The 21,348-nt window shown below is 35.1% G+C and overlaps 1 protein-coding gene across 1 annotated transcript in view; it reads right to left on the reverse strand.

Annotated features, from left to right (window-relative positions):
- LOC124373300 (E3 ubiquitin-protein ligase ZNF598-like) overlaps positions 1-20,751 on the reverse strand; it is a 49,730-nt gene extending 28,979 nt beyond the window's left edge. Inside the window, 3 exon segments of the mRNA XM_046831682.1 lie at positions 12,020-12,231; positions 17,195-17,446; positions 20,453-20,751. Of these exon segments, the coding sequence (XP_046687638.1) occupies positions 12,020-12,231; positions 17,195-17,446; positions 20,453-20,629 (641 nt within the window). The 5' untranslated portion in view covers positions 20,630-20,751.
- Between the last annotated feature and the right edge of the window lie 597 nt (positions 20,752-21,348).

A 21,348-nucleotide genomic window follows, 5' to 3' on the forward strand; every position in this document is an offset into this window, starting at 1 on the left:
TGTAAATCGAAAAATGTAATCTATCAGTTGTCTTGCAAATTTTGTCCCAAGGACTATATTGGATTAACGACAAATCCCTTACATATTAGGATGAATAACCATCGGTCTTCATCCAACAGACAAGACGACAAATTGGTTTCGCAACATGCATTGGCTCATAACGAAATATTTAATAATTGTTACACATTAAAAGGGATTTGTAAAGTACCAGAAGATTCTTCAAAAATTCAATTAGAAAATTTAGAACAAGCATATCAATTAGTCACTAAGTCAAAATTACCTTTTGGATTAAATAAGAAATGATCTGTTAAAATAGTCTAAATTAATCTAGCAAATCTAAAACAATTTATTGTCTATATTTAAATTTATTAATTTTATTAATTTTTTATGAATGTACAACTACAAAACTACAAAATTGTTAATATTTAATTTAATTTTATGCTGTTAGAACGCCTTTTATGTTATTAATCTAAATTTTCATTTTAATATAAAGCCCTTTTTAATATAATATACCAAGGAGTTTATAAATTACAGTATAAATCAGAATAGAATAATTCAGCTGATTATAAAAATTCACATGTTTACTTTTAATTCTTACATTATATACACTTTTTGTACCTTTTTGAAAACGACATAAAAGTCGAAATATTAAAGGATTTATATGAAGTCTTTTTCTTCTATTAGTTAAAGAAGCCTCTGAGCATTTGTTTTCTGCATACAGTATATATATATATATATATATATATATATATTATAAACTACATGTTTCTAAAATGAACATTTAAACATATTTGAAATCTAATTTAGATATTTAATTTATTTTAGAAATGCTAAAAGTTATGTATACAATGAGATTTGAGAGTAGTTTTGTGTTTTTTATACGTTTACATACTTTTTGAAGCATTGTAAAACTATAGTGAAGTAAACAAAAAATATACTGAAAAATATTGTTCTGTTTTTTTATCAGAAAAATTATGTATAATATGTAAAAACTGTAGTATTGCTTGTGACAGAAATAAATGTTTAATAATATATGAACGGTTTAACCTATAACACTGTGCTACTAGTGTTTGTTCGTCACTTCTGAAATGAAGTAATTTTTAACATAATTAGTTTGGTATGGCCAAGAGCTCCAAAAAGATATATAATGAATAACATTCTGAAGACATAAGAATTGGCCTATCATTACTTGTGTCTATTATACAGTTATTAAATATAACATAAGGGGATATTAGTATTGTTAGAAATATTGTTATTGTAATACATGTTTTAGTAAAAAGTGTTAGCATATACTAATAGTAATAAAAAATCATAGAAGTTGTAAAAAAAAAACATTTTAATTGTAAATAATAAAAAAATCCAATTGAAAAAATTGTGGAATTTTATAATTTTATTCTCTTATCACACCAGACAACAATCAATGTTTTGTAATCACTATTTGTAGCACATAATGGGTTCTGTAGTCTGCAAATTGACTATATTGTGTATAACCTTGACAGACTATTTTCTTATCTGGCTATTTGTATGGCTTACTCATCACACTCTAAGCAGTTAATGGTTACAAACACAAAACAGTACTTTACCCTCAGATAAGCCAATTATCCACAAATTTAATGATAAGCCCCACACAGAGTGCTGATTTAAAACACCTTTAAAAACGCTGATCAGAGCTAGCATTTCTGTCAAATATTACAAAAACATTTGTTTTAGTTCTATAAAAACTAATGTTACAAAATATACATGTTACTTCATTTATGTTAACAACAGTTAACAATCATAGTATCAAAATAGTAAACATCTAGTATCATCTCACTCATTTTATTAAATTAAGCCGATACAACTTTTTATAAACAATATAAATTGGTTAACACTAAGACTTGTTTGAGTAAACATATTATATTGCAATCAAGGGCCTGACAGGGTCAACCACTGGAGCAGGATATATAAAAATATCCACTTCCTACACTAACAAAAAAATAAGAATGCTTCCCCCACCACATGTAAAAGAGTACTGTATTAAAAATTATGCATGGTATTAAACATTTAAGTGTTCAAATTTTTTCCAAGAAAATACTTTACTACATAATATATTGTTTGTAACTATTTCATGAATGTTTATTGTAGACTCTTAGAGCAATTGGAAAATTCTTTAAATATTACTAAATGTTAATAAAAAACACTACTTCTTCCAAATTGTTTATTTTTCGGACGAGGCCTTTCGAAACCAAAGGTTTCATCTTCAGGCAACTCCACAAATAAATATTTACACATTGTTTGTTACAATTAATATTAAAATAACATATGGTGTAAAAATGTAAATACAAAAATTTTGGAAATATTTCAGCCAGTATGAAAAATTAATTTTCCAAAATTTTTGTATTTACATTTTTACACCATATGTTATTTTAATATTAATTGTAACAAACAATGTGTAAATATTTATTTGTGGAGTTGCCTGAAGATGAAACCTTTGGTTTCGAAAGGCCTCGTCCGAAAAATAAACAATTTGGAAAAAGTAGTGTTTTTATGAATGTTTAGTTCGTTAAGGTGTACGTTGAGTTAACCGTAAGACTTTCCAGCAACTTACATCTAGTCATTGTGTCATCATCTCTTTTATGCCAATCAACCATCAAAGAGGGGTTTAACCACAACATATATGGTATCTGAGTATTTCCAGTCAACTAAAATATTCCAAGTAGGTATTGGAATTTTTTATCAACCTTATCACTTGACTTTAGTAACTTAAAAGTAGATGCTTGGTTAGTACCAGCCGCAAACTTGTGAGAAGAATAAAAACTACCAATGATTCCAAGTAACATACCAAAGAGAATTTTTTGTTTTGAAAGAACAAAACTTATATCATTGAAAAGAACAGTTCTTTCTAAACAAGTGGTTTTTTTTACAAACCTTGAGGTTTCTTGAAATATATGGTAGTTCTTTCTAAACAAGTGGGATTTTTTTGTTATAAACCTTGAGGTTATCTTGAAATATATAGTTGCCTAGCAACTGCATGTGTTTCTATATAATGCATAGCAAACTCATATCTCGTTTTTGTCTCAACAAATAAAAACGGTTAGAATTTTTTTTTTTTGAATGAAACTAACGTATTTTTTATAGAAGAATGTATATAGTAAATAATGTATTTATTGTGTAGGTTTTCTGTACTTTTCTCATCTTATAAGTGTTTTTTCATCATATATTTTGCAATTCAATTATTATATTTTTTTACCAAAACACAATTTTGGAATTACTATGACATAAAAAAATGTTATGCATTGCTACACAAAAAAGCAATAATATCACTTTATTACATCAAAAATATTGGATTTTAGATGAATTTGCTACTTTTTGTTTTTGTAGCCTACATTTTATTTATTACATAGTGTTTCATATTTTTTTTATTGAGTGATAAATTCTACATTATTTGGCTATTTTGGTTTTTTCCTACCAAATTTTGGTACCCAACCAGGGAATTCGATATTTATAGATCTGTGCTAAAATTGCTCAGCAATCACTATTTTTTTTTTTCTAAGATATTTTTGTAAACATAGAAATGTTAATATTGTAAACAAATGTTAATATTGTTTTTAGTTTAATAATCAGCTTCTGCATACTTTGGCTAAAGAATGTAATAAGTGTTCCTATACATAAAACATACATGTTATAACAGTTGCGAAAAACCCTTGCAAATAGGCCAATATTTGCTTGCCAGTAACTGGAGTTATTATAGGCAGTTGAAGGCTTGACAATTGCAAACGTTCTCGACAATTTTGTTAGCCCATCAAGTTAAATGTATTATAAAACAAAAAATGCCAAAATAATAATATTTCAATTCTGTTAGGAGTGTGTAAAAACTATAAATAAGTAAGGATGCCATATGACGTTTAATAACTAACTGTACTTTTGTATTTTCATTAAAATATTACCAATAATAATACTTTCGAGTAAGTAGATTAGTCTGTACAGTGCTCAACCAGTGGTTTCATTCTACATATTCATCCTTGTTTCGAGGACCTTTACTCTTAGAAAATGTACTGAATTGTAAATTTGTTAAACATGTTATAGTTTTTCAATGTATATATATATATACTCGCCTTCGGCTCGCTGGGGGCTACGCCCCCAGGCCCCCAAAGTAAACGCTTGCAAATTCGGGGATAAGCGGAATTCGGTGACTGGTTAAGTCCGGACATTAAGTAAATGACAAGGGATTTAAAAATTGACCTTTTTCATAGATTTTTTTCCGGATTCGTAAAAACTTTTGACTTTGAGGGCATTTTGCGGTTAAACCGTTAGAGATACGACAAAAAGTGACTGGACCTTTCTTGTTGGAAATTTAATTTTGTCTTTCGATTGTGCCCTCAGATCTGATCTACGACCTATGGTTTAGCCAGAAATGAGCTCGGGAGAAAAGTCTGCACGGGTCAGCTATCTTGAATTGTTTAGTATAAACATAATAAAAACCGACCTCAAGGCAGTATTTTAAGTCGAACAGGGGGTTTAATATCACCAGGAGACTATCTAGTCAAGCGAGAAATTCCCTGGGTGGGTGATTAATGTTAAGGAGGTTAAGACAAGAGGGGGTTTAATTTCGTCAGGATATTGTCTGGTCATATGAACAAATTCCCAGGGGGGGTTAACGTTACCGGGGGATAAAGTCTCCAGGGGGTTATCTGGTCATACCAGGATCTTCCCAGGGGGGGGGGGTTAAGAGATTTGGTGACTGGTAAAATTCGGACATGAGGTCATGGCAGGAAATTCCCTGGGGGGGTTTAATGTTACCAGGGGGGTTAACACATCAGGGGGTTGAATGTACAGGAGGTTATCAGGTCATACCAGGAAATCCCCGGGGGGGGGGGGGTTAATATTACCGGGGGTTAATGACACACTTGGGCCTTTTTTAGAGGGTATTGTGTCTGTGAACATAATAAATATTTCTCTGTCCCTATCTACTATTGACGCTTAGCTAACGCTCAGCCAACTCCCGAAGTCACTGAACCTTTTCTGTAGATCACGTGATTTCCTAAATCCCGTTTAAAATTTGTTTTGAGTTACGACCAACCGTTTAGCCGCTATCAAGCCCGGAATGTAAATTTTTAGGCGAAAATGTCCAATATTTTCACTTAATCGCGTTTTGCGGTCAAACTAAGGGAAATATAGTAAAAAAGTCACTGGACCTTTTTTGTAGGTCATCTTATTTCCTAAATAAAACGTTAGTCTTATTTTGACCTCCGACCAATGGTTTCGCCGCTATCGACCCCAAAAACAAAAGTTTCGCGTAAAAGTTACAACAAAATTGTACATAATCACGTTTTTTCGGCCAAACCAATCGAGATAGGGCAAAAGATTACTGGACCTTTTCTGTAGATCGCGCAATTTGCTAATTTGATGGGTCAATCAGATTTGAGCTACGACCAACGGTTCGGCCGCTATCGGGCATGAAACATTATTTTTATCGAAAAAAATCTCTGGAATTTCAAATGTTCAAGCGTTTTGTCGCTTAACCATGGAAGATAGAGCAAAAAGTCATTAGACCTTTTTTGTAGTTCACTTCATTCCTGACCATGAATTTTCCGTCAGATCCGAGCTAGCTCCAACGGTTCGCCCGCTATCGGGCTTACAAAAAATGCCTGCAGGGGTGAAGAATGCGCGATTTTTTGGGAATTTTTTTGAGGGGTTGAAAATGAAAAATTCTCACTTTTCGGGATTTTCCTGGTGGTTACACGTGGAAAGCTATCTGTGTACCAAATTTCAAGTCTCTAACTCATCTGGAAGTAGGTTAGAATTAGTATACGTGAGTGAGTGAGTCAGTCAGTCAGTCAGTTACACATGCGGTTGTATATATATTAGACTCGCCTTCGGCTCGCTGGGGGCTACGCCCCCAGGCCCCCAAAGTAAACGCTTGCAAATTCGGGGATAAGCGGAATTCGGTGACTGGTTAAGTCCGGACATTAAGTAAATGACAAGGGATTTAAAAATTGACCTTTTTCATAGATTTTTTTCCGGATTCGTAAAAACTTTTGACTTTGAGGGCATTTTGCGGTTAAACCGTTAGAGATACGACAAAAAGTGACTGGACCTTTCTTGTTGGAAATTTAATTTTGTCTCTCGATTGTGCCCTCAGATCTGATCTACGACCTATGGTTTAGCCAGAAATGAGCTCGGGAGAAAAGTCTGCACGGGTCAGCTATCTTGAATTGTTTAGTATAAACATAATAAAAACCGACCTCAAGGCAGTATTTTAAGTCGAACAGGGGGTTTAAATATCACCAGGAGACTATCTAGTCAAGGCGAGAAATTCCCTGGGTGGGTGATTAATGTTAAGGAGGTTAAGACAAGAGGGGGTTTAATTTCGTCAGGATATTGTCTGGTCATATGAACAAATTCCCAGGGGGGGTTAACGTTACCGGGGGATAAGTCTCCAGGGGGTTATCTGGTCATACCAGGATCTTCCCAGGGGGGGGGGGTTTTTAAGAGATTTTGGTGACTGGTAAAATTCGGACATGAGTCATGGCAGGAAATTCCCTGGGGGGGTTTAATGTTACCAGGGGGGTTAACACATCAGGGGGTTGAATGTACAGGAGGTTATCAGGTCATACCAGGAAATCCCCGGGGGGGGGGGTTAATATTACCGGGGGTTAATGACACACTTGGGCCTTTTTTAGAGGGTATTGTGTCTGTGAACATAATAAATATTCCTCTGTCCCTATCTACTATTGACGCTTAGCTAACGCTCAGCCAACTCCCGAAGTCACTGAACCTTTTCTGTAGATCACGTGATTTCCTAAACCCCGTTTAAAATTTGTTTTGAGTTACGACCAACCGTTTAGCCGCTATCAAGCCCGGAATGTAAAATTTTTAGGCGAAAATGTCCAATATTTTCACTTAATCGCGTTTTGCGGTCAAACTAAGGGAAATATAGTAAAAAGTCACTGGACCTTTTTTGTAGGTCATCTTATTTCCTAAATAAAACGTTAGTCTTATTTTGACCTCCGACCAATGGTTTCGCCGCTATCGACCCCAAAAACAAAAGTTTCGCGTAAAAGTTACAACAAAATTGTACATAATCACGTTTTTCGGCCAAACCAATCGAGATAGGGCAAAAGATTACTGGACCTTTTCTGTAGATCGCGCAATTTGCTAATTTGATGGGTCAATCAGATTTGAGCTACGACCAACGGTTCGGCCGCTATCGGGCTTGAAACATTATTTTTATCGAAAAAAATCTCTGGAATTTCAAATGTTCAAGCGTTTTGTCGCTTAACCATGGAAGATAGAGCAAAAAGTCATTAGACCTTTTTTGTAGTTCACTTCATTCCTGACCATGAATTTTCCGTCAGATCCGAGCTAGCTCCAACGGTTCGCCCGCTATCGGGCTTACAAAAAAATGCCTGCAGGGGTGAAGAATGCGCGATTTTTTGGGAATTTTTTTTTGAGGGGTTGAAAATGAAAAATTCTCACTTTTCGGGATTTTCCTGGTGGTTACACGTGGAAAGCTATCTGTGTACCAAATTTCAAGTCTCTAACTCATCTGGAAGTAGGTTAGAATTAGTATACGTGAGTGAGTGAGTCAGTCAGTCAGTCAGTTACACATGCGGTTGTATATATATTAGACTCGCCTTCGGCTCGCTGGGGGCTACGCCCCCAGGCCCCCAAAGTAAACGCTTGCAAATTCGGGGATAAGCGGAATTCGGTGACTGGTTAAGTCCGGACATTAAGTAAATGACAAGGGATTTAAAAATTGACCTTTTTCATAGATTTTTTTCCGGATTCGTAAAAACTTTTGACTTTGAGGGCATTTTGCGGTTAAACCGTTAGAGATACGACAAAAAGTGACTGGACCTTTCTTGTTGGAAATTTAATTTTGTCTCTCGATTGTGCCCTCAGATCTGATCTACGACCTATGGTTTAGCCAGAAATGAGCTCGGGAGAAAAGTCTGCACGGGTCAGCTATCTTGAATTGTTTAGTATAAACATAATAAAAACCGACCTCAAGGCAGTATTTTAAGTCGAACAGGGGGTTTAATATCACCAGGAGACTATCTAGTCAAGGCGAGAAATTCCCTGGGTGGGTGATTAATGTTAAGGAGGTTAAGACAAGAGGGGGTTTAATTTCGTCAGGATATTGTCTGGTCATATGAACAAATTCCCAGGGGGGGTTAACGTTACCGGGGGATAAGTCTCCAGGGGGTTATCTGGTCATACCAGGATCTTCCCAGGGGGGGGGGGTTAAGAGATTTGGTGACTGGTAAAATTCGGACATGAGTCATGGCAGGAAATTCCCTGGGGGGGTTTAATGTTACCAGGGGGGTTAACACATCAGGGGGTTGAATGTACAGGAGGTTATCAGGTCATACCAGGAAATCCCCGGGGGGGGGGGTTAATATTACCGGGGGTTAATGACACCACTTTGGGCCTTTTTTAGAGGGTATTGTGTCTGTGAACATAATAAATATTCCTCTGTCCCCTATCTACTATTGACGCTTAGCTAACGCTCAGCCAACTCCCGAAGTCACTGAACCTTTTCTGTAGATCACGTGATTTCCTAAATCCCGTTTAAAATTTGTTTTGAGTTACGACAACGTTTAGCCGCTATATCAAGCCCGGAATGTAAATTTTTTAGGCGAAAATGGTCCAATATTTTCACTTAATCGCGTTTTGCGGTCAAACTAAGGGAAATATAGTAAAAAGTCACTGGACCTTTTTTGTAGGTCATCTTATTTCCTAAATAAAAAACGTTAGTCTTATTTTTGACCTCCGACCAATGGTTTCGCCGCTATCGACCCCAAAAACAAAAGTTTCGCGTAAAAAGTTACAACAAAATTGTACATAATCACGTTTTTCGGCCAAACCAATCGAGATAGGGCAAAAAAGATTACTGGACCTTTTCTGTAGATCGCGCCAATTTGCTAATTTGATGGGTCAATCAGATTTGAGCTACGACCCAACGGTTCGGCCGCTATCGGGCTTGAAACATTATTTTATCGAAAAAATCTCTGGGAATTTCAAATGTTCAAGCGTTTTGTCGCTTAACCATGGAAGATAGAGCAAAAGTCATTAGGACCTTTTTTGTAGTTCACTTCATCCTGACCATGAATTTTCCGTCAGATCCGAGCTAGCTCCAACGGTTCGGCCCGCTATCGGGCTTACAAAAAATGCCTGCAGGGGTGAAGAATGCGCGGATTTTTTGGGAATTTTTTTGAAGGGGTTTGAAAATGAAAAAATTCTCACTTTTCGGGATTTTCCTGGTGGTTACACGTGGAAAGCTATCTGTGTACCAAATTTCAAGTCTCTAACTCATCTGGAAGTAGGTTAGAATTAGTATACGTGGTGAGTGAGTGAGTCAGTCAGTCAGTCAGTTACACATGCGGTTGTATATATATTAGACTCGCCTTCGGCTCGCTGGGGGCTACGCCCCCAGGCCCAAAGTAAACGCTTGCAAATTCGGGGATAAGCGGGAATTCGGTGACTGGTTAAGTCCGGACATTAAGTAAATGACAAGGGATTTAAAAATTGACCTTTTTCATAGATTTTTTTCCGGATTCGTAAAAACTTTGACTTTGAGGGCATTTTGCGGTTAAACCGTTAGAGATACGACAAAAAGTGACTGGACCTTTCTTGTTGGAAATTTAATTTTGTCTCTCGATTGTGCCCCTCAGATCTGATCTACGACCTATGGTTTAGCCAGAAATGAGCTCGGGGAGAAAAGTCTGCACGGGTCAGCTATCTTGATTTGTTTAGTATATAAACATAATAAAAACCGACCTCAAGGCAGTATTTTAAGTCGAACAGGGGGTTTAATATCACCAGGAGACTATCTAGTCAAGGCGAGAAATTCCCTGGGTGGGTGATTAATGTTAAGGAGGTTAAGACAAGAGGGGGTTTAATTTCGTCAGGATATTGTCGGTCATATGAACAAAAATTCCCAGGGGGGTTAACGTTACCGGGGGATAAGTCTCCAGGGGGTTATTGGTCATACCAGGATCTTCCCAGGGGGGGTGGGGGGGTTAAGAGATTTGGTGACTGGTAAAATTCGGACATGAGTCATGGCAGGAAATTCCCTGGGGGGGTTTAATGTTACCAGGGGGGTTAACACATCAGGGGGTTGAATGTACAGGAGGTTATCAGGTCATACCAGGAAATCCCCGGGGGGGGGGGGGGTTAATATTACCCGGGGGTTAATGGACACACTTGGGCCTTTTTTAGAGGGTATTGTGTCTGTGAACATAATAAATATTCCTCTGTCCCTATCTACTATTGACGCTTAGCTAACGCTCAGCCAACTCCCGAAGTCACTGAACCTTTTCTGTAGATCACGTGATTTCCTAAATCCCGTTTAAAATTTGTTTTGAGTTACGACCAACCGTTTAGCCGCTATCAAGCCCGGAATGTAAATTTTTAGGCGAAAATGTCCAATATTTTCACTTAATCGCGTTTTGCGGTCAAACTAAGGGAAATATAGTAAAAAGTCACTGGACCTTTTTTGTAGGTCATCTTATTTCCTAAATAAAACGTTAGTCTTATTTTGACCTCCGACCAATGGTTTCGCCGCTATCGACCCCAAAAACAAAAGTTTCGCGTAAAAGTTACAACAAAATTGTACATAATCACGTTTTTCGGCCAAACCAATCGAGATAGGGCAAAAGATTACTGGACCTTTTCTGTAGATCGCGCAATTTGCTAATTTGATGGGTCAATCAGATTTGAGCTACGACCAACGGTTCGGCCGCTATCGGGCTTGAAACATTATTTTTATCGAAAAAATCTCTGGAATTTCAAATGTTCGAGCGTTTTGTCGCTTAACCATGGAAGATAGAGCAAAAAGTCATTAGACCTTTTTTGTAGTTCACTTCATTCCTGACCATGAATTTTCCGTCAGATCCGAGCTAGCTCCAACGGTTCGCCCGCTATCGGGCTTACAAAAAATGCCTGCAGGGGTGAAGAATGCGCGATTTTTTGGGAATTTTTTTGAGGGGTTGAAAATGAAAAATTCTCACTTTTCGGGATTTTCCTGGTGGTTACACGTGGAAAGCTATCTGTGTACCAAATTTCAAGTCTCTAACTCATCTGGAAGTAGGTTAGAATTAGTATACGTGAGTGAGTCAGTCAGTTACACATGCGGTTGTATATATATTGGATATATATATATATATATCTCTTTTATATATATATATTTTTTTTTTTTAAACTTCCTAAATATATACTACGGGAAATACCACACAGTAAAGACTCCAACATGTGTATGACAACAAATCTCGCTATTAAAGTTTTTGTCCCCCATCGCTTACAGTAGTTTGTGAAACTGGTGATAAAATGATAAAATGCGTTCGAAATTAAACTGATGCACTCTATTCGCAGTTCTCTGCTACCAGTTATCAATCTGTCAGCCAATTTTTTCCTATACTTATGTTCGTTTGCCAGCTTGACAGGACAATTTTTGAGATATGCATGCAAGCTCTATTCCTATGCTGAATTGCGTGCAATATGTTACATCTGAACATTGTTTACAGCAACAAATAAAGATATAAATTTTGGACTTTTTTATTATGAATTTTTTTTGTTTTATGAGACTTCGAAAATTTCATCTTTAGTTTTCTGGTCATATTTATTTGTAAAAATATCTTTTCGTCTTTAAGAAATCAGTTTTTAATTTTGTTGTTTGTTACTTCCTTCAATAACTTTAAGAACCTTAATTCAAGTAGAAACTTTAAGTTAATTAACATTAGTGTTTTAAAAGCTAATTATATGCTAGGGAGAATAATACAGTAATTTATATCCAGCGCTCTAAGGGTTAGTAGTTGTTTGGTTTCTATCAATTACTCTTTTAAAATGAGGATTAAGGATGTTATATGTAAAGGATAGAACACCAATAATGTACTTAATAAAGTTAAACATAGAAATCACGTTTTTTTTTATTAATCAATCGGATTTTCAAGAAATGGAATGTGGGATTTTCCAGCCTGTAGAAAGTGTATGCTGAACAACAAGGAGCAAACCACTAAATAAACTTCTAAATACTCACTCATAATATTGGTGAAGGCCATCTGTATCACAGAAGTGACAATACAGATGGTCACGCCGCAGATGACGGTATAACTCGTCGTTGTCCATATACCGACGGTCACAGAACTCACAAAGTGGATGGCCACGGTGGGACCGATTATCTGGGTCTCCCTGGCGCCTGTGCATTCCCAGTTCCTTCCGTGTGTAGCATCGCCTCTCATGTGTCAGGATCTATAACAACGTCACAATCTGTTGTCACCATCTATTGGTTTATTAGTTAATATTATTTAAGTATTTAACAATTGACTTGTACGTTGAATACTTTACTATAGCATTTAGTCATTTGGAAAAAATCTGTATCATTGACAAATCGTATTATTACATACAAAGCAATGACATGAAAAATCTGTTAATTCATTGTGTATGACAAATAAACTAGTTGCATTTTTGTGAGCGTTTTTATGATTTACTATTGTTGTTCTGTGTACTGATTTATTTTTTATACAGGGTGAGACAAAGTACTCATCTATACCTCATTTTAAAGGTCTCTCTAATTCAAAGATCATTTTGAAAAAACTTTTCATTTATTTCCTTTCTTGTATACAGGTTGGTCAAAAATGTCAAAGTTTTACGGTTTCACAGTTTCTTTGTTTATTTCCGATTTTATAGACACAACTAGCAAGTCTTGAGAAAACCTTACGCGAATGAAGTTCACGGTCCGAGTAACATCAAGCATACAGAGCAGCAGTTTACCTGATACCATCAATATCGAGAAAGCTTACTAATTGGTGTATAGCATATTTGACAGACAACAATACACGTCTTCATAGGCATGGCACAAAATTGACTAAGTAAAAAAAAATACAATCTGATAAGATATGAGTATTTTTCTTATAATTTCTCCCAAACTTGTTCAATAATGTTCAGTATTTGTTGAAAATAAGCTTCTCCATATCCGTAAAAAGAATGTAAACGTACAAACATGTGTTTAGATCAATTAAAAACAGGTTAAAATATAGCTAAAACGGAACAAGCCAGATTGACAATACAGACGGCACAGAACTGGCTATAAGTTGCACTATACACGCCTAGTGGCAGAAAAGCCCCGCCCACAGCAATGCTATTCCGTTTCTTTTGGTTACCTCCTCATATAATAAGCTCCTATTTACTAAAACTGTCCTAGAATGCAGAGGTGTAACTTTCAACTAAGCCGCTGGCGGCAGGCCTGTAATGAGCCTGGCAGTTGACTTTGGTGTTGTGCCGCTGATGTTCCAGCTCAACTACTGCCACCCTAGTGTAATAAGATCCAATATAACAACATACAGTATTAAATAACAGTAGGAAACTAGGGGTGCAGCCTAGTTGCTCCGCTCAGCAGCCTGGTGTATTAACACGTTTGCTGCTAAAAATCCCTATATAGAGTTCCCTATATGCTGAAATTTTTTAAATATATTTTTACTTACTTTTGGATGAAATATGTTAGAAATATATGAAAATTACTCATAAATCACAAAAGTTATCACTCTCTACAATTTTGGGAATGCGGTAACTGTGGTTACCGCTAGCTCGTTGAGGACAGTCTTCCTTGCCAGCTATTAACTCTAGTTACCGCTCGCACTAGGGAACACCCTTTTATGGCAGAGGGAATATTCTAAATGAATACATTGTAGCTAAGTAAATTGTATTTTATTTGTTTCAGACACATATAAACAATATTTATACGTAAATGTGAAAAAGTTTATATAAATCTCCGCTAACTCACTGAAATTCAGTTATTATTTACAAATATGTGGTGGGTAATTATAACAAAATATATTTAAATGTTTACTTGAAATGATACAAAAAATATTGTAGTAAATAAGTTTATAAAAATGTATTCCAATCCAGTTGTGAGCGCTCCATTGGCGTGGGTGGTCTCGTAATCAGGATCCTCAACTTCTGAGTCCGTCTGGTACTCCACATCGTCCATGTTGTCATCCTCATCGTTTGAACTTAATACTGAACTCTGTTGTACGTTTTGAACTTGATTATTGTACACCACTTGGTCCCGGGAGAAGATGCATTGTGTTGCACAACCACTTACTACCATAAAAACTTTAAAAATCATTAAAAATAATGAAAAAATTTAATGTGAAAATGAAGTGCATAAAAATACGGGAAAAGTACCTCCCAAGGAGCGAGAAATATCCCAAAGTTGTGATAGCTCGAGTGCTGGCCACACACTGACATCATTTCAGAACGAAGGCTCTGTGGTAACCACAGTTACCACCCGCTCCTAGCGCAGCGTAGCAGAGAACGTGTTAAGGGCCTAACTGGTACACACTTTCTTCATACATTATACAATGTTATGAATGTATTAAAAATAGACGTTTTGTTTTTTGCAACACCATTTTCTTCAGAATCAAGGTGATACAGAAATACCAGATTCAGTGGCAATGTTATCTATATCACCTCATGGTAAGATTGTGAGTAGAAAACAATACTCATTGTATGGAACCTAAACTCACTGACATTTAGAATTTAGAATATTTGTATTTAGAAAACCCACTGATTGTACTGTTTGATAAAAAATTTCTTTATTCAGATATTTACCCCTTACCATCGTAATTATCCATAAGATACTTGTAATGGCACTGAGTAACTGTTTTCCAATGTAAAAATATTCACAAATACTCAGCCAAAGTAATGACATGGAACTCAGTGTTTGAAAAAATGAAAAAAAATGTAAAAATGAAGCTTCATGCAAAATTTTAAGTCTATGGGTGGTCAGTTTGTTTTCGAGATATATTGCGGACGACAAACAAATACATTTTTTCCAGCGTGAGTGATAGGGATTGCTAACTCTCAGACAATTAAAACACAAGGTACATGTGACACTCTTGAACGAGTTACTAGTGCCCAGGGAGTCTGCACAACGCATTAATTTGGTGCAGAAGTCCAGTTAGGGACATTATGATGGTGGAGCTTGTCATAGTGATTCATAATATCGCCATAGATAATAACCCCTTTCAAATTTGCCATGAAACCTAGTTGTTGCCAAGTCTAGTAAGTGCAATGCTCAGTCTTGTCTACTGATATAATATTTGAGCTAACCCAGTGGGCTAGTTTTACTACTAGAATATCAAAAATAATCAAGAGAAGTGAGTGACTTTAACCAAAATTTTGTATTATATAAAACACTACATTGTTCAGACTCCATGCTTGTTTAACACGTTCGCTGCGGGCCACTGTCCGGACAGTCCCGTGACCCTCGCCAAAACTGCGAGGCACTGTCCGGACAGTGCTGATACACACAATGCATTGCTTATTCGTTTCGCTTGTCACGTGCTGCGATCTTGCGGGAATTGTTGGAAACTTTTCAAGCTTGTTCTAGATGAAATATACTTTCTGATACGCCAGTTCGTCCTGGAAATGCGGACCTACTGTCCTGACAGTGCCAGCGAAACAGCTGAAATTTCACATGTTTATTGCTATTATGAAACAGTAGGAAAACAATAAAACACGTGTTCCTAATTTCTTTTCCCTTGTGTTATTGTTTTCGAGAGTAGACGTATTAGCAGCTAGGCTTGTTTACAAATTGGATAGGTTATTACTACTAAATTAAAAGTAAGGCAATCTTTTACCGGTATTGCGATTTTATCTATATGTGTGGTGTCAATATTTTGATTGTACACAGTATACATATATTTTGCTTTTTAATATACATATGTATTGTCTCCTTAGTAAATTCATTCAAATGATACTTTTATTTGTTTTACTATGCGGACAGCACGCGGCGGCGATCTGCACCGCGGGCTCTGTGGGTGTTTTACTCTATGTGCGGGACTACTATCCGGACAGTAGCGTTGTCTAGCAACGAAACCTGATGCATATCAAAGTCGATTGAAGTATTCTTGCTACTTTTGGACATCACACAACACATTTGGTAAGTTATAGTTAAATGTTATATAGCCCATCATATGTTAACATAAATGATGCCATGCCAAAAATGCGGGCCATTGTCCGGACAGTCCCGATGATTAGGAAGCGCATCAAACCAAAATAACGCCAATTCAACGAAAATCGCAAGTTCGAATTTGGCCGCATATTGGGTACATCATTGGCCCCTCTTGCCGCAGCGAACGTGTTAACCCTGGAAGTGTCTATCAGAATTTTTGAAATATCGGTACTTTTCATGCAATTTGCAGGCTCTCACGGTAAAAATTCATAAAAAAAGGGATTTTTTAAAAATTTAAGTATAAAGTGTTATACATAAATTTTTTGTTATAAAACAGAGAATAAAACTAAATAAGTTTTAATAGGACATTTTTAAAAATTATGCCATGTATCGTGACTATAATTTTATGTGTGAAAAAATTATGTTACATAAAACTACCCTCATCTTACAAAAATTAAAGATGAATAGAACATGTAGGATAGCCAAATTGTAGCAAATTTGGCTATAAATACACATACATATATAGTTTTATTGGTTAAAAATTAAAAAAGTGATAACAATTAATTATGTTTATACAGAATAGTGAAAATTTGCCATTTTTCAGTTGCTAGGCAACACAATGAAATAAGTACTATCAAACAAATTTTGAATATTATGTTTCTTACTTTTTTTATGTTTAATGATATAGAGCAATAGATAAAACAGTTTTTAACATTTTAGAATTGAAGAAAAAAACAAAATATATTTACTCTAGGTTTTTGGTTTTCTCACTCCGAGTTACTTCAGATTCAACGTAATCACTCACATCAGATTCTATGAGAATATTATAAATATCACTAGATCCACATGGATCAGCCATTACTAGTTTTAAAATGAAACTAATTATATTACAACTGGACACAAATCACGTATACGCACTCCTGAACAAACAAGAAATGATTTGTTTACAACCGGCAGTATCCGCTACACAGATATGATCGAGCACAATGACAGCTTATAAAGTTAAACTGGTTGCCATCTAGATACAGCACAAAAGATAATCAAAGACTACTAAACATTAAAAGCAACTCATAAGCAATAGATTGATATATAATTTAAAGGTCTGTGACCGGTATATTACGAATAGACCCCGTTAGTGTCGATTGCACTTTAGAAGTGACCTCATCGACACCAAATGGGTCGACCGACACTTCCAGGGTTAAGCAACACATTATGGAACATGAGATGAAAAATTGTGAACCATGAAAATTTACCTACCTTCAGGTTTTCCACACAGAGGTCACAATAGAAGAGTTCATGTTCCTTGCGCATGTGTTCTCGTAGAATGGCAAATGTCTGGAAGGCATGCCTGCCTGGACACTTGGAGCAGACATGGGCCAGTAGTGTATTATATGCGTGTTGTGTGTCAGTGCTTTCGAAGACAATTTTAAACTTGCGGTCCAACAAGCATTTTGTCCCTATCAGCTCATCCAGTTCTTTAAAAGGTCGCACGGTTTTTGTGAAGATGACCTGTAAGAGAAAACCAGAACTTTAGAATTAAAAAATGTGATGTCATATAATACTTAATAAACAAGCCAATTCCTATAGCCACACTTGTATAAACTTTTATTCCATGTTCTTTTGCGTTATGTTCACAATAATAAAGTGAAAGTTGCTTACCACAAATGCTCTACTACTCTCTATATTTAGTGCGTATTCATACTTTCTTCTTTAGTACCTATATGAAAAGACATACAAGAATAGAACACTAGCCTAATCTTTGAAGATTAGAATTACTTTCTTCATCAGGTGTCAAAATCTTAAACACATGGTTAATAAAAACATGACAACCTGTAGGGTTAAGTAAAAAATAAAAAGCAAAATATACATGATAGACAAGTTCAGCACAACATATTTATTAGTGCTTAAATTTAGCGTAGCCTAACTTCATATCATTAGCCTTATGCACTTCAAGGTTGAGGATACATTCAAATACTCAAAACATAGTGTACTAATTATGTAAACAATGGCAGGTATGAAAACCCATTATCCATTCAAATCTTAACAAAGAACTAAAGCAAATGTTTGTAACCAATAAGTTCTACATGCAAGTAAAAAATTGGAGTTCTTTTCTTTAAACAGCAATGTAACTTTAAAGCCGTGTTTACACCGGAGTTGCAGACACGTATTACGACAGTTGTTGACAAATTTTCAAAAAATAACTTTTATTTTGTCAGCAACAATATGTGTTTCAGACAGATTTGGCGTGACTGCAACACAATTTTTGTTTTCGACCGAGAGTCGGTAAAGATGAAAGGGTTGCGACTTATGTCGCCAACATTTGTTGTCAACAAAAGTTGCAGTGCTGTTTCAGTGTTGGAGACATCCTCTCTCCACTCCCTCCGCCCATACAGAAGCACGCATGGAGTAAAATTGGTGAGGAATTAAAAACTAACAAGGCAGAGGTATGAAACAAATTGCGGAACATAACTGCACAATTTTACAGGGAAATTAGTGGTTCAGGAGTATCTAAAAAAACAAAAACCAGTTCACCTGCCAACAAGTCCCAGTCATCTTTCTATAAATCTTATCACGGGTAGGGTACGATAAACGGGATAAACGGACCCGGTTTTTTACATCGAAATTGGCAAACGATATTACTAATCATAACCATCGATATAACCAATCGATACTAATTAATTATTTTGAACAATAATTAACTTAAATAATCTATATGAACAGGGTCAATCCATTTCAAATCACCCAGGTCATGTTGCTCAACATTTTTAATTTGCTTAATTTTTTTATTATGAGTTCCCTATGGGTAGACAATCACAAAACACTATTTGAAAAAATGTTATAAGCCATAGTTTTTTCCTGGTGGCCATTTTAAAATGGCGGTTTTGCAGATTTTAGTAAAATACGCGGTTTGCGAGAAGTTTAATTGCTAAGCTATTTTTAAAGATATTAGAATAATCCAAAAACCAGTGTGTTCAGCATAAAATGAACTTCAATTTGACATTATAATAATGTTTCTTTTGTGCAAGAAAGTCAGTCAAAGTTGTTCTACAAAATCTCGGAAGAAAATCATTAATTGTTACTTTTTAAGACCATAAAAGTTTAAGAAGGAAAAGAGACTCACTACTAATATTTTATTTCTTTGTTGAAAACTAATATAACTACCTACTGAAAAAGTTTTAGCCCTGAGAATGCTCTCCTTTTTTTTCTAGAGCTTTTCAAAAATGGCCGAAAGCCTAATAATGTCAATTTTCTAGGGTTAATAACTAAAAAGGGACTGAATGAAAATAAATTCCCGCAGATCACCTTTGTGAATATCTATATAGAAGAGAGGTACGATTTTCTGAAGAGGACGCGTTCAACCATTTCTTAAAAGCAGTAAAAAATTGCTACCCAGGCGAAAACATGTAGATAGTTCGACAAGTTTCCGTTTTCTATTCTAATTATTGTTATGTTCTAATTTATTTTTCTATTCCCAATGTTTGTTATCATTTCTTAATTATTTATGAGTTTTGCTGTTTGATTGTTCTCGTTATTCATTTAGTTTAAAGTTATGAGTTTCCCTGATTTTGGTTATGTTCATTTATTATTTGCTACACCATTAAATTCATATTTCAATTTAAAACATATGATTGTTATTGGGGACTATAGATACTTTTATATCGATTGATAGTCTATGATTCGATATGCAAATATTAGGTATTGATGATTATATTCTTCGATATAAAAAAACCGGGTCCACTTATCGTACCCTACCCCTTATCACTTCCACTGAACACAGATCTTTATTTTGAAGATGGCCTTACCCAGTACCTATGGGGTGCTTGTTGTTTAGCTAAAATCACACAGCATGCTGCTGTAAGCACAACATCCTCCACTTCTGCCCATCTTGACTGATTGTTTTGCGTTCGTGATGGAAAAAAAAGTTTTAAGACATAGAAAGAACCCTGTATTTTGTCTGCAACTTACAGTTGTCTACAAAATGTCATAAACAGAAAATTGCACATAAATTGTCTGCAACATCTGGTGTAAACGCAGCTTAACCAAAACAATATTGCTCATATTTAGTCACTGAGTAATAAAGAAATGCATTTTTAAACCATTTCAATTGTGATTTACAGTCATGATAGCATTTACTCCTTCACTCTTGAAGCTGTTACTTATATGCAGAACTATTTTAAGACTAAAAGGGCCCAGTCTTAAAGAAAACCTATATATCTTTCTCAAATAAGAACTGGTGTTCAAACCATATAAAATTCCAGAAAAAAAATTAAAACTCCAACATTTAATCTTACAATTGGTTAAAAGTGCTTCTACAGAAAAGCATACTTTATGAGTATTTATATAGACTAACTTAGATATAAATTTAGTAACCTATTGAATTTTTCTAAACTTTCTCAAATTAATTTGTTCTATATTAGCAAATTTGAAAGTACCCTAGTCTACCTTCAATTCGGCTATGCTTAACTTTTAATATTAATAACGTGTTATTTCTTTCTTTATAAACTATTTTATTACCTTTTGCATGTCATGCCTACATATGGGACATTCATTTTGACGACACAAGACTCGCATTCTTGTGGAACACTCATAGCAAACTGGGTGATCACAGTCGCCAATAGAATATATATCAACGTTTTTGAAACAAACAACGCACGTATTTTCATTGAAACTATCATCGTTGTTATTAGACATGATTATAAGACGGATTTCCTTTATTTCTGTTACAGACAAATATTTAGAAAGACAACATCGACACTTTCACCACAGGTTGATCCTGATCCTGCCGCATTGAAATACTTATCAGCTGAGAAAGCAATCTAAATCTAAAAACTAGGCCTAGGACAATTTTGACTACGTTAAACCAATGGTTAATACTAAATTTCGTCATTCAGATATTCTACAAGATATGTGCGCACTATATGATATACACTTTTTACAAATAAATTTAAAGAATAACTGATATCATTATCTACAGCAATAACTTAAGTAATAAATAAAAAAATGTAATTAATTATTATTATTATATTTAAAATTGAATAAAAGTATAACTTGACTAATTTGTATTAATAGCCAATTTATATTTGTAGAGCCAATACTGAATTAACATTTGTAAAATAACTAACACACTACCACAAAGTACATACACACATAGAGTTATTGTAATATTTACTTATTATTCATATAACAGTTGTATTCTATGTATATTTAAGGTGGTGTAATCAAATTACGGTTGAAACAGGTTTTATTATACTTTAATTAATACCTTTTTAAATTAAAGGAATAATAAAAAATTATTGTAACTATTGCTAAAGATATTGTAAGCATTTGAAGAATAATTTTGAACCATAATATACTAAGTCTCCAAACAAATGTTAAAGAAGAGGTTATAAAGTTTTACAGTCCCTATTGGA

Source organism: Homalodisca vitripennis, unplaced genomic scaffold (assembly GCF_021130785.1).
Source record: "Homalodisca vitripennis isolate AUS2020 unplaced genomic scaffold, UT_GWSS_2.1 ScUCBcl_5268;HRSCAF=11923, whole genome shotgun sequence".
Taxonomy (NCBI): Eukaryota; Metazoa; Arthropoda; class Insecta; order Hemiptera; family Cicadellidae; genus Homalodisca; species Homalodisca vitripennis.